Source organism: Amblyomma americanum, chromosome 11 (genome assembly GCF_052857255.1).
Source record: "Amblyomma americanum isolate KBUSLIRL-KWMA chromosome 11, ASM5285725v1, whole genome shotgun sequence".
Lineage (NCBI taxonomy): Eukaryota > Metazoa > Arthropoda > Arachnida > Ixodida > Ixodidae > Amblyomma > Amblyomma americanum.
In genome coordinates this window covers 111,664,576-111,679,490 of record NC_135507.1, presented here as the reverse complement: position 1 = coordinate 111,679,490, position 14,915 = coordinate 111,664,576, and the positions used below count along the sequence as shown (strand labels likewise).

The following is a 14,915-nucleotide window of genomic DNA, read 5'->3' as shown; positions in this document are numbered from 1 at the left end:
TTCCTGTGGGATCTCGCCTGCCCTCAAGTAGGTGTTCATTAGGTCTGTCAGATCCGCGACAGACTTGGGGTCTAGGTTTCCGAGCGTCTTGTTCGACACTCCGTCCGGTCCCACCGCGGAGGTGGTACGGAGCTGACCCAGAGCAAACCAGATATCGGCATCTACTATGTCTCCATCTAGGGTCTCAATGGTGAGGCCCTCATATGCGGGTAGGGGGTCTGTATGTGACGTGTTCAGGTAGCGTTTTTGCAGTTTGGCGAGTAGCTTTGCGTCTGAACCCTGATACTGGTGAATTAGTCTCATGAGTAGGTCGCGTTGTGTGGATTTTGTGTGTGTTGGGTCGAGCAGGTGGCGGAGAAAGAGCCAAATCTTTTTGTATCCCATTTTGAAGAGGCGAAGCGGCTGCCGTAATGTAGCCCTTCTCCCTCTACTACGCATGCGCACAACTGGCGAGGCAAGCGGCGTCTGCTCCATGACGAGCGCAACGGTGAAGTGACGTCATGCCAGATGGCACACCAAGCGGTGCAACCACGGCCGAGGTGCAACCACAGCGAAAGTGCGACCATGCTGAACAGGCGAAGCGGCTGCAGTAATATAGCTCTCGCTACAAAAGCCGTTCCTCAGCTTCGTGGCGGCGTCCCACTGATTGAACGAAGCGACGCTTTCAGACTAAACGAGCCCGTCTTCCACGTCGTCAAGATGAGTGCCGTGGAAGGACTTTGCATAGGACAGCACAAGCACCAGCGCACTGCACCTAAACTATTTCACAGCACAAAACACCGAGACACCGTTCACTGCAGCATTTACTGCTGTTGCTAGCCTTTCAAAAGATGGTACATACCCACACTGGGCGATCGCCCAAAAATTGGCAGCGTTCCCATAAAAGCTCCCAGGGCGCGTGAGCAAAATCTCGACCTCCTTGTCTTTTGGTGCTACTTAAGGTCACCTGATGGCAATATATGCCAAAATTTAACCGAACGCGTTTAGAGATTTGTGTCATTGATGTAACCAAACACAGACTTTATATCATGCTACGTGGGAATGCCCTGGAATAATTGCTATTGATCCCATATGCAAAACAAATCGGGAGCAGTGGGAGGCGCAGTTGCCCAGCTCGGACTTTCTCAGCGTAAGCTGGTCACCCAAGCCACAGCGGTCCTGGACAAAGGACTGTTCTCTGAAGACTCCAGCATCGGCCTTTTACAGAAATAAAAGTTTACTCTTTCTATGCTCACTAAAGATATTTCCCTGCAAATTTCTTTCTTGCAAAGATTTGTACTCAACCAGTCATAGTCCTGTTTCAGGGCTAAAACTAGCCAAACCAAGTAAGATACCTCATCTTCCCGCCATTCCCACGGTGGAATAAGTGCCGTTCTAAAAACCTCACATAAACAGTGCCGCCAGCTTTCTCTCTAGGTAATATTTGTCCACAGTCGGAGAGGGCTTTTTCATGTCACCAAATATAGCTACAGTGGGATGCAACTTAAAAAACAGCAGTTAACACTAGGCCACGGTCCGCGGCGTACTGTATTACTCCGCGAGCCTGTCACAAAAGTAAACGAAATCAGCTTTGTAATCTTTGACTTTATTGCAAACCAGGTGCCAAAATTCTAGAGCTCATAACTTTTTTTCTCATGGTTAGTTTCTTGTTTAGGTGACAAGTTTTAACAGACTACTTTTTTGTCCTGGAGGAATTTTGTGTGCCAGTCCTAAATGTGGGCGGAGCTTCACTGCAGGCTCAAGTTGTATCTGACTATAGCCGTCGAAACAAACTTTTGGTTTTTAACAGACACACTTTTCAGAGTAAATATTAAAAAATTTTTAGTGTTTGAAATACGTATTCACACGATTCTAAGTCGACTCTAATGTACGCCGACCCCCCCCCCCCCCCCCCCCCCCCCATCCACATTTCTGAACAAAAAACTTGAAGGCTGCCTATGCCTGGCCTTTAACAGAACGCGATAGCACTATCCTGCGGCCTCCGTTTATCGCCAGCCACTATCGGCTGCCGCGCGCTGGAGCGCCCGTGGGCACATTCCAAAACGAAAATGTATTAGTCACTGGACTACTCGTCTACACTTGCGCTACTGTCGTGATCGCTGCTCCGGCCCCACAGCTCGTCATTCTAACATCGTCGTGCAGCGAAATCCCGCATTTCGCAAACAGCCATATCACGACATTGCCTGGAACAGCTGAAAATTTTTCCTCGCTGCAGCTGCCACACCTGCATCACCCGTTGCGAACGCCGAATTTGCGGCCCGGCGCGCAGTTCGTTTCTTCGGACCCAGAGCAGAAATGACGACGTATGGAAATTAAAAACTTGTGAAGCACGGCCGGCAGTAGTCAAATGCATAGTAGTCGGCTACTGGCACTCCCCGGCGCCGCTGCGGTTCCGAGTGGCGGTGCCACCACGATTGAAACAGCAGCAATTCCATCAACTATCGACGCTCCCTTTAACGCTGAGTGCGCGGTTGAAAGTAAACAAAGAAAGGCTAGGGCAATACCTATTAGGAGTAGAACAGGAATATGTTATCGGGCCACCGCCAGTAATCAGCAGACGCAATCTGCGGTCACATGTGGGGAGCAGGCTGGTGCCTGTTTGCTGCTTATCAACAGCGAATATCGGCGGCCTCGTGCAAGGTGGGGATGCTGGCTCTGCTCTGCAAGTTAACATAGCAGCTGCTCAAGGCCAGCACCAAGAGCGATGGGACGGAGCCACGCAGCAGAAATGCAAGCACGCTGTAGCATGCCTGACATTTCGTGTCTCGCCTTTATTTATGCTGCCATGCTTTGGTTTCGATTTTAAGTCGACTCCCCACTTCAGATTTTGAAATATTGAAAAATAGGTCGACTTACAGCCGTGTAAATATGGTGTAGTACACTTTACGAGCTTACATTTTGACATTGTGAGAATTATAAACATTTCGCTGGTGTTATCAGCTATTGCGAGTTCGTGCCCTATGTCAGTACCGAGGCTTTGCAACCCGTGATTCCTTACCTGTGGTGGCCCACCGACAGAGAAATGAGCAGCATGTCCCCACTGGTCTGCCATTTATTCGCTCTTCTTTCTCTCTCTTCCCAACAGCCACTCGTCGAGACAAAAAGAACACGCGAAGAAAAGAGTCACGCGGTGGAAGCCCGCCCAGCAAGCGCCGTCAGGCCTCGACAGCCAGCGGCGTTGTGTTGCCCGATGAGGCCGGCGTGCCAGTGCTGCCACTCGGGCTGGCAGCTCCGCTCATAGCTGCTGCAGCGTCCGCGGGTGGCGTGCTAGTCGCTCCATCCGCAGCAGCAGCGGGCGACGCCGGCGGCTTGCGTGAGCAGGGCAGCATGTCCGGCGGCACGTGATGCATCTGTACGCTGGGCGCGTGCACTAGGCACTTGAGGTTCTCGGCCACAGCACGCACGATGGCCTCCAGGTACTGCTTGCTGTTGGCGTTCTCCTGCACAGAGACGTAGGTCCACAAAGTGATCAATGGGTTCTTCTTGCCACAAAAACTGCCCAAGTCATGGAACTAGTGTGAGGTAACTTCCAACAGACCCGTAGACGAAGCGCTAGCATTAGGGCGGGGATGTTTTTTCAGCCGTGCTTTACTGCATATTTACAGTTGTCTTTGCCTCAAGAAGCTTTTGGCATCATGCAAGCAGGGCTTGCGGCCAAGTTTCACCTGGTTCTCCTTGTGAACCCGTTTCTTGTCTGGCACAGCACTCGCTCTGCGCACCTAACTATACTTTTCTTGGCAATGCAGCCAAAGCGTACAGTGACTCTAAGCTACAGAGTAGGAACAGAGCACAGTTGCCCGGGAACTTAATGTTTCGAAGCAGGCAGTCTCGGATTACATGCAAAACAAGACGAAATTTCTTGTCAGCAACCTGGAGCTCAAAGAAGCCCTCCACATGTGGTTGTGCGCTACGGTCGCAAAGCAGATTCCTGTATCTGGAGACCTTCTGAAGCAGAAGGCAGAGACACTCACTCTCCGGATGAACATTAAGGCATTCGTGTTCAGTGATGGGTGGCTCCCCAATTTCAAGAAGATATTTGACCTCGCTTTCAAGAGCATGTGTGGCGAGAGTGGCGGCGTCGACTGGACCCTTGTTGCAAATTATCGCTCCGGCACTCTGGAGTCGTTGTTGTGCCAGTTTTTGCCAGATGATCTGTTCAACTGCGACGAAACAGCTCTCTTTTATAAAAACGCTGCCCGAAAGGACCCTTGCTTTGCCTGGCCACGGCAGGAAGCATAGTAAAGAGAGCGTTATGATAACGGTAGGCTGCACCATGCCGGGGTCAGACAAGCTTCTGCTTCTTGTCACTGAAAAATCCAAAAGCCCAAGACATTTCAAGGGAGTGAAGTCGCTGCCGGTGTGGTACGAGGCCAACACAAAAGCATGGCTCACGCAGCAGCTCTTCAGCGACTACATTCACAAACTCGACAGGAAATTCAAGTACCAGAACCGGAATGTACTGCTCTTTGTTGATAACTGCGGTGCACATGTCACATCCATGATCTCGAGTCCACCCACTTGGAATTCCTCCAGCTGTTGGATCTGGGCGTTTTTTATAGCACCTCTTGAGCCGCACGATACTCTGTGTCGACGCCAGCACACAGTACGCTGCTGTTAGCCTTCGGCTGGCAATAAACATGCTTGTGGATGGCTGGAAGGCAGTGACCTCTGTAACTATACAGAACTGCTTTCAGTACGCTGGACTTGCTGTGACCAATGAAGCGGATCCCGTGGCGGCCCAGGATCTGTTGCCGTCCGATGTGCTTCCTACAGACGCCAAAAGTGTTCTTCGAGACCTGCAAATTGGTGGCATTGCAATTCCGGACACTGTCTCGTTTGACAGTTTCTCAGATGCTGACAGTGCTGTGCTGACATCCGTGGAACTCGACGATGACAACATTATTCGTCAGGTTTCTGCTGCCACACTGAACTATGACTCGGAGTCTGAAGATAACACACCATGTGCGCCGCTGCCGTCGCACGCGTACCTTATACATGCAATGACTGTCCTTTCAGCCGCCTATAGCCACCACATGACACTCTCTGAGATTCAGGCTGATCTGGCTGCATGTAAACGGAGCAGCGTGCAACAGCACATTCACGATTTCTTTAAGCCTATTGCCGAGCCTGAGTAAGTACGTGAAAATAAAGGGTTTCTTTTTTTTGTGAATCTTATTTTTCGGACACCTGCTCATTCAGACTTTATTGCGGTCCCTGTGAGGTCCGAATAAACAGTTGGTGACTGTATACTGATGCTTTTTTTTCCTGCCTTCATGGCCTATAAATATACCTCACCCATTTAGCCATAATCTACACGGATGATGGCTATGATGATGGCTTTCCAGGAGTTATCCACCCAATACCTTGCCTGCACTGTAATCATCCGTACATCGGCGAGACCGAAAAATTCTCAAGATACATAAAGGATCATCAACAGGATGTGATAATGACCAGCATGACACTCGTGTGTTTGTGGGCCACGGACACGACACTGGCTATTAGACTAACTGGGACAAAGCCTCTATCTTATACAAAGAAAAGAGCCTGGCAATGCGCCTTCCCCTTGAGTCCCTATTCATCCAGACCACGCAAGCAACTCTAAATCAGAATGAAGGTCCCATGTCAAGCATCTCCATCCAATAATTGTCACATTCCTGGCATATAAACTCGCCGCTGCACCTGTCCTGCTCATTATGAACAAGCAACCCGTACAGGTTTTAAACAGTGTTTGCTTTTTGACTATCATCAGTGACTGCTTTTTCCTTCATCGAACGACAAAGACTCTGGGTGGCCAGTAAAACTAAACCCATTTTTAATATTTTTATACCCTGTTCAGATATTGTACATTGGTATACTACTGTATTTACCTTTATGAGCTTATTAGTAGTTACCTTTCAGACCCAATCGCCAAATGACCACCCTCAAGTGGGGGGGGGGGGGGTGAAGTCGGGGGCAAAGTATTCATTGAAGTGGATCTCCAAGATGATCGGCTGTTCTTGTTGCCTGTCTCTTAATGTTGCACCCATCAATTTTGCTGTGCATCCTCAATTTAAGTTCAAGCCTTTCCGCTAGCCTCTGCAGTCCTGCTCTGTAGGCGAGTACTAGTATTAAAGTGGACTAGAATGAGGTAGTGAGCTCGCTCTGCGGCGACTCCATGAGGAGTGGTGAAGCCGCAAATGTCGACACTGATGCTTCGCGGTGGCACCACGAGGTGTCGTCATTGTTGACTTCACTGTAGGGTTCAGCGTTGTGCCTTGCACTGTGGGTTCCCATCGGTCTGTTTTGCATCTGTCTGCATGTTCTCTGTGCACATTCTTCCTGTGTACTTTCTGCTTTTCTTCAAGTATGGTGACAGCTGTTATGTTTGAGCTGTCATACTATCTCTTAGTAGGGTACACGACAATCTGTTTTAACATTTCACCATCCGTGCCTGCGTGTGTGTATGTGTGTGCATTGCATCCTGTACAGCGTGTTTTGGAGGAGTCTGAATCAGCGATCTTGGTTTTAGAGTGGGACCCAAACAATCCGTACGCCGTTAGTGGCGACCCATATTTTATGACTATTTAGCGTGGGTCTCTTAGGCCCGTTATAGAGACCACACATTAAAAACCTGGATGATATAACAGGCTGCTGCAGCCACCTGTAATAAAACTGGCTGAAAGCCTGGATGATACGGGCAGCTGCCCGCCCGTAATAAAACTGAATGATAGATTATTTCATTGGCAGACATCACAAACCTAAATCGAGGCTGGCACATTTGAACAAAGCGATGTGATGTGGCACTCATAAATAATGATGGTTTGGCTTACGGTTCAGAAATGCACTTAGCATGCGGAACTCTCTGCCCTCTGTGCGATGCGGTTGTCACCTCACCTGCTTTTCCACCAGCTTTGCAGTTGAAAGCTTTGTGTAATTCAATGGTACCTTCATTTTACCCAAAGGCTAGGTTATCCCGTTGTTGGTACCGTGCTGCAGAATGTGTCAGTTAAAGAATATTATACACACCAGGAATAATGTAGCTACCTTTTGCCATTATTATTTCTTCAAATTTTTCAGGCGTCAGGAAACCGCCCTTAGACAAGCGCGGCCCAGAACCTACTCTATACGGTAAATTGTATCGCACATTGCTGTGCAGTGCGCATTGCAAAGTAATGCTTTACCTGATAGCAAGACTTTAATTTTACACATAAAAAATAGAGCTCAAGGAACCCATAAAAACATGAATGGGCAAGGCTGATATGGTGCTCACAAGTTCAACAGCGAGTTGGATGAAATCACTGAAATAAAATGATTGAGCATAACTATGGCAGAGCCACATTAGTTCTGTCAAGATCTTTCTGAATAGCAGTAGATCTCTTGCAAATGATAACTGCAACCAAGGTGGCGTTGTCTCAAATGGCTGGTCCGTCGTGCTTATTTCCTCAAACGGAAGAGCTTCTTTCACAAAGTACTGATTAAAAAAAACTGCTTAGCCCATCTTGTGTGCAATATGTTGTAAACACAATCTAATATTCTGCGCGAGAGAATGCGAACAAGACAACACGCAATCAACAAGAGCAAAAGTCTATGCAGTGCTGCCACTGTGGCAAACCTTTTCATAAAGATGGGACTTGAGAGCGCGCAACCGCCCATTCAAATGGCACTTTGGAATTGTAGTGATGACCGTTAGAATACTGCAACAATCTCTGCATTATCTGGAGGCCCAAGCCACATCAGACAGCCTGAAAGCGGCGCTCGTTTACCAGTGAAGTGTGCACGCAGAAGTGTGCACCCTACAGTGAAGATGCATGCAGCGCCACCACGCTATTTGCCTCTTTGCGACATCGGTGGCGTCACTCAAGCGCTGCCGAGTGACCACCCCAGGGTGCAGGGTGAAGTCGGGGGCAAAGTACTGAAATACTCATTGTAGAGGATCTTGAAGTTGACCGGCTGTTCTCACTTCTTATCTCTTAATGTTACACCATCATTTTGCTTTCCATCCTCAGTTTAAGTTCAAGCCTTTCCACTAGTCTCCGTGCTCCTGCCCTGTCGGCAGGTGCCAGTACCCCATCAAGCACTGTAGAGACACCCACTTGCCGAGTGACCACCTCGGGGTGTAGGGTGAAGTCGGGGGCAAAGTACTGAAATACTCATTGTAGAAGTTGACCGGCTGTTCTCACTTCCTATCTCTTAATGTTACACCATCATTTTGCTTTCCATCCTCAGTTTAAGTTCAAGCCTTTCCACTAGTCTCCGTGCTCCTGCCCTGTCGGCAGGTGCTAGTACCCCCATCAAGCGCTGTAGAGACACCCACCTGCCGAGTGACCACCTCGGGGTGCAGGGTGAAGTCGGGGGCAAAGTACTCAAAGTACTCATTGTAGGGGATCTCGGAGCTGACTGGCTCATCAAGAAGCAGGGCCGTCTCATAGGTCCAGGCACGGGCCACGTTGCGCACCGTGTAGCCCCCACCGCCCAGCACCAGCGTGGGCAACCCCAGCTCGCGAATGAATTTGACGCACTCGCCATGGCCGCGGATGCTCAGGTTGAAGCAGCCCAGCCGGTCACCCGCCAGCGAGTCGGCGCCGCACTGAAGCACTATGCAGTTGGGCTGGAAGAACTCCATCACCCCCTGGATGACGGGCTTGAACACCTGCGCTTCCCCCAAAAAGGAAGCAATGTAGCTGAGGTCTACTGTAATACAGATGAACGATGTGCGCAAAACATTCAACGAACAACATACACGAGAGAAACACAAGGACTGGCCCAATGAAGCGTCCATTCATAAATCGGCCATCACATACAGTTGTGAACCAAAAATTAGGACTGAGGATTTTTTGGGCATGCTTGACTGACTTTTTCAAGGCACTGCGACATGGCCTATTAAATCCAATGTATAAGGGCGCCTGAAATTTTTGACGTGTCGCGAGTGACTGCTCGATTTTTCAGAACTTGTTCGCACTCGTTGCCAATACCCACACAGCCGTAAATGTGTACAGCAACATTGTTAATTTTAACAAAATTAAATTAAGCATAAAACAGAGCACAGGGCCTATCAACACAGGGCCTATCAACAGTAACATAATTAGTGGAAGTAACGCATGGCTTTTGTGAGATTACTGATCGCAAGGGACAGATAGGCATTATTCTCGATTTTATGAAGGCCTTCGGCAAATTAAACCATAGAAAACTTATCTCGAAAATGAGGCACGTTCTTAAAAATGATTCAGTGATAAAATGGATTGAGAGCTTCTTGAGTGACCGCCGACAGTTTGTATTCATCGAAGGAACTATGTCCAGCAGATGCAAAGTAAGATCAAGGGTACCGCAGGGTCCGGTACTTGGACCTTCATTGTTTGTGTAGTACATAAACGATCTTGTGATGGGCAGGTCGATTAAATTAAGATTGTTTGCAGACGACTGCATCATTTACACTAGGATTCAGACAGTAGATGACCAAATTAGACTAAATGAGTACTTGGATAAAATAAATGACTAGTGAAAATTGTGGCAAATGTCATTATACCCCAATAAATCAACATGCATGACTATATCACACAAACATCAACCGCTAGAGTATGGGTATTCCATACAAGGAAACCTTAACTGGAGGCAACACATCATGTCCATTGTTCATAAAGCTAATAAGAAGTTAGGCTACCTCAGGAAAACACAAAAGTTTGCCTCAAGTGACACAAAATAACTGCATATAAAATGTTGGTGCGCCCATTGCTGGAGTGCGCATGAAAGGTGTGGGATCCGAAAAGCAAAGTTTTAGTGCAGGAATTATAGCATACTTGGAGACCTGCATTACGTTTTATATTTTCCAGTTTCTAAAGGAAAGATCCAGTCGCTCCTTTGCACAGTAGAGCCAATTTGTCACTACTTTCTGTTCAACGGAAGCATTAGCGTCTGGGTATTTTTTATAACATTATGAATGAAACTGTTGGGATTGATAAGCAAAGTTACATCAAGGAGCACACATCTCGCATAACTCATAATAAACACGCTCGAAATGTCAAAAAATTCAATGCTGCTTATTGCTTGAAATATTCCCTCTTTTCCACTGACCACACACGACTGAAATCAGCTACCTCCTGACGTGGTGTCTATGGTACCCCATGATGAGTTTTCGTGTCTGCTTTATGATCATTTGTGTAGCACCTAGCAAGCATATTTTGTTTATGGATTTGTTTTTATCAATTTCTCTTGATATTTTGTCACTATGCATAGAGTGACTCCACTCCCACCTTAATCCTGAAAAGGATTGGTATTATGTAATAAGTAAATAAATAAATAAATTTCAGGGCTGGCATTCTTAATGGGTCGGCGCATTGTGCTCATGTGGTTTTGAATTCAAACTGTTCTCGGATATTGCTGTCGCACAAACTTGGACAGTAGTTACAGTTCACGAACTCATCTTTGCCGAGTCGTTTATCCTGAATATGGGAAGAGGTAGGTCAAATGTTTAGGGTAATACCCCAAGGTGGAGTAGATTTCTACTTGACCTCCACCTTTACTCTACTCCATCTTTACTGAAATGGAAGGCATACAGCTACCGCCATTGTGGGATCGGGTTACTGTGGACAACAGCAGTGGTAAATTTGCCACATTTTTCACATTGAAGTCTGAAAACAAGGCACTGCAAATCAAGAAGTGTGCTGTTGTGGGCAGCGACAGAGTGGCAACAGCAAGCTGGAGAGGCTGCAAGGCAAAGGCTGTGCTGAGCGTGAGCATTAACACTGTGCAAGATCTTAGTGACCAGTTAATCAATTACAATCATTACGCATGCTCTGGATACGATGTGCAAAGCAGCAACTGTATTTCACACAGATGCCAGGCACTCTAAGCCGCAAACATGCTCATTCTGCCGCACTGAAGAGAACCAGCTCTTGAAAAAAACATCTCAAAGGCAAAAAAGGCACATGTGCAGACAGAGAAAGGTGAAAAATCTTCAAAAGAATGCCATCAGGGCAGCAGCTGCTAGAGTATCATTCATGAAGAATATGGCTGATCTAAAAGAGCAGCTGACAAGTGAAAGATCCATATCAATTAGTATGCATCTAACATTGTTTCCACCTCTCCAACAGCTAGCATTTAAGATGTCCTTGAAGCAAATAAAAGCAAAGGGCCCACAAGGTGTACGCTACACAAGGAGCTGGGTGCTGAACTGTATTCTTCTTCACATTTCAAGCCCCAAAGCATACAATGTGATACGAAAAATTAGCTTGCTTCCCACACCGACTTGCAGTCGCCTTAAATAGTAGGTACTTTCAGGTGTACCATGCAAGTACAGTTACAACCATGTTATCCTGCAAGCGCTCGAGGCATTCTTTGCAAGCAAGCGTGATGCTGAAAAGTATGGCACACTCGTGCTTGATGAAATCAAACTGAGAGAGGGAACTGACTTCAATAAGTGAACATACAAATTTGATGGCTTTGAAGAGTTTGAAAACACAGGAGAGCAAAGCAAAGCTGCCTTGGCCGATCATGCTCTTGTACTGATGTTTGTCCCTCTATTTCACAATTGGGTTCAGCCCATTGCAAGTTTCACCACTAGAGGTATGGCTCGTGGAGTTACACTGGCCATGATTGTCACAAAATCAGTGTTGCAGCTTGAGCGTCACAGTGCCTCAGTTCTGGCTGTTATCAGTGATGGTGCGGGTAACAACTGATTGACGTGGACACATCTTAGAATATCCCGGAAGTTGCACCAGGTTGTGACCAAGATTCCGCATCCTACGCTTGAAGATGGATGCTTTCTTCCTTTCTTGTGTGATGTACCACACATCATTAAGTGCATCAGGAACCATCTCCCAACGCACACATATGCAAAGGTAATTGAAACATTACTGCACTAACAGTTGTCCGATGAATTATTCTAAAAGGTGCCTTTTTGTCTGTTGGTTTTTTACTAGGCTGGAAGTAACTGCATCAATTTTAAACACTACGAGAGCCTGTACGATGCTACAAAGGAGAACCACCTCAAGGTCGTCCAAAAGCTCACGCCCTCTCACGTCGAGCCAAGCAAGCTGGAGAAAATGAACGTTAGACTGGCAACACAGGTATCTCCCAGAGGCATACCTCTAGTTGGCACTCTGCTTTGGCGGTTTTGGCATTATTTTTGGTTTTGTCGTGATAAAATGTTTATAAATGCAAATACTTGACTTTTTTCCAGTTATTCAGCAGGAGTGTCGCCACTGGGCTCAGGTTTTACAGGGACCAGCGTAAACCAGGCTTCGAGGCCAGTGAAAGAACAGAAAAATTCAAGATGGAGGTGAATGAACTGCTTGATGTTCTCAATGCCAGGCACTCTGCTCTAGGCATTCGCAAGAACTCGCCGAAAATCAAAGTAACAGGCGTTCTTGTGCTTAGTGCGGCTTATCATAGTATATTGTGAGCCAGATATATACAGACTATATATAGACTATATACAGATATACAGACTTCCTCATCATGCTGAACGTGACTGAAAAGAACAGCAGTGAGAGAACAAAATCCATCGGAGTAACACTGATGACGGTGCTGGACATAATCTTCCTGCTGCTTGACGAGGACGTGAGATACGTGCTCACTGCAAAACTCAGCCAGGACCCATTGGAAGTATTTTTTAGGATCCATTTTGACATAGTTTGCAGCTTTTTATTTTCCACTTTACATGTTTGTTTGTTGTTGTTTTTCTCTCTTTCAGCGCTTTTTTGGAGTCATGAGGTCATTTGGCGGTGATGAAGATCACCGTACGATAGGACATTTCGGCCAAATATTCCGCCTATTGAGCCTCCACACTCCTTTAAAGGTGGCGACGAAAGGAAATTGCACTTTCAATGCAGATCCTGTTCCTGTCATAGTAAAAGTGAGCCCAAGTTCGAAGACCTTTGAAGTTCTCAAGCAAAAGAAAGAACAAGAAGACAGGCCCGGACAGCTCCTTCACAACATTGTCTTAGAGAAACTGCCAGAAAAGGATTCAAACCAGCACAATTATGGCCGGCCCAGTTCAACTGATGCAGCTTTATACTACCTCGCTGGATACGTGGTAAAGAAAGCAGCGAAGTTCTCGAGCTGCCAGGACTGCTGCAATACTCTCCTTGCTACAGATGACGTACCGCCCGCAGCTATTTTGACCGAGATGCGTTCCTTTGTTCCGGGTGCCGTCCAGCTGTCATCAAAAGCCTTCACGTCGCTTCTTACAAGAATTGAGAGCACTATAATCAAAAGGACAAAATCTAACATAGTGTTTCGAGTCTTGTTTTGGTCTATCGTGGAAGACTTGTCGATTCAAGGGCAGCAGCCTTGTACAGGCTGGATGTTGCATCCATTCTGAAGAGCTCTGTGCGCGTATTATTAATTTTTATCTCGTTACACGAATGCATTTTTATGCAAAGTTTCTACGGCAACACAAAGACTCAAAAGTACAAGTTAAAGTTGCCAGGAAGCGTGCTAAACTGCTGTAAGGAACACCCAGTGAAAATGTACCTTGCCTGAGCTGCTATTCCTTAGCACCAACAGACAGAAGTGAAATTCACTTCGGAATGCCTCCGAATAAACTGCTGAGGAAAGCCATATCGTCCCGTTACTTTCTAGTGCATGCTAAAATAGCTATTTTTGGCAGTGACCATAATTACATTGCCGAGATAGCATGAGGCAGCATTTGCATATCTGCATTGAAAAGGGGTGCTCACGGACACGGAAGTCGCTGCCGTTTGTTGCATCACACATAGATTGCGGCATGAATCGTTTTTATGAATATTACAGATGCAGAAGGATTGTTTTGTTCAAACAACGTCAGTTATAACCTTTGAAAAGCAGGGCATGCTGGAAAATAGCAAGCAAGGTTGCGGAAAGGCAGCCAAACGTTGGCAGAAGCACGCAGCTCGTAACGCCGAATGTTGCCGGCAACTTTGGACTCGCCCTGAAAAACTTACGGCGGTTAGCACATGTTTTGAAGCAAATACAGAAGTGCCAGTGGCTAAGATGTGCTGCAGTGATGCATTTGAAGCTTTCCATCCGGCTGAACATAAAAAAAAACACACACACACTGAGCGCCCGACTACAGCCTAGCAAGCCTAGCAGACGCGCAGCTAGGTCTCAATAGCACACTCCCGCCACCTGTTGGCCAAACTGGAAGTGGAGACACAGGGGAAGCATGGAGCCAGCGGAGAGTTTGTCAACTGAACCTAGTCTAGTAACATTGGCACGAGGCAACCCTTACGGGGCTGCCCTAACAGGGCAAAGGACAGCCTATGGAGGGCTATCCGCTTCAGGACGTCTGTAATTATCCGGTGCCGGTCAGCAGCAGCGGAGCTGGCCAGAAGAGCCTCCCAGTATGACTCGGCCGTGGTTGGGGTGGGGGGTGTGGGAAGGTAGGATATGTGAGGAGGACGTGAAGAAAGTCTCCTGGTTTCCCGCAGAGCTTACAGGAGGATACAGATGAACGATGTGCACAAAACATTCGACGAACCACATACACGGGAGAAACACAAGGACTGGCGCAACACTAACAACTATTTTATTCTTCTCACACCAACGCATAGATATACAATTTTCCACACTTGCGCAAGCTAACAAAAAATTCCAGTCATGCGAGATTACTGGCAACGACGCGTGCACAAAAACTTCAATTTGGCGGCGTAAAGTGATAAGCAAGTAGCGCTAACACATCCTTCAGCCTTTTTCCTAATATCGGATGCATCGAGAGCCAGCCGCGCGTGTTCGTTTCTGCTTCTACCCAGAATCGCCGCCTTTTCAAATCGCAGTGCACAATTGCTGCAGTTAACAATGTGTGACACAAGATGTGCACCTTTGTCACTTTTGTTCCTCACATTTAGCGCATGCTCCCTGAGTCACTCATTTATGCAACGCCCTGTTTGCCCGATGTACATCTTTCCACACGAGAGCGGGAAAGCATACACGACTCCGGTGGAGCAAGGGACAAAGGTTGT

At 47.2% G+C, this 14,915-nt stretch overlaps 1 protein-coding gene across 2 annotated transcripts in view; it reads right to left on the bottom strand.

The window, feature by feature from the left end:
* Positions 1–3,034: 3,034 nt before the first annotated feature.
* The window catches only part of LOC144110595 (histone deacetylase 3-like), a 143,362-nt gene continuing 131,481 nt past the window's right edge, over positions 3,035–14,915 (bottom strand). For both annotated transcript variants that reach the window (XM_077643614.1, XM_077643613.1), the window contains 2 exons: positions 8,294–8,629; positions 3,035–3,440 (listed from right to left, as the gene is read on the bottom strand). In XM_077643614.1, coding sequence (XP_077499740.1) covers positions 3,156–3,440; positions 8,294–8,629 — 621 coding nt within the window. In that variant the 3' untranslated portion in view covers positions 3,035–3,155. The remainder of the gene's footprint in view (positions 3,441–8,293; positions 8,630–14,915) is intronic.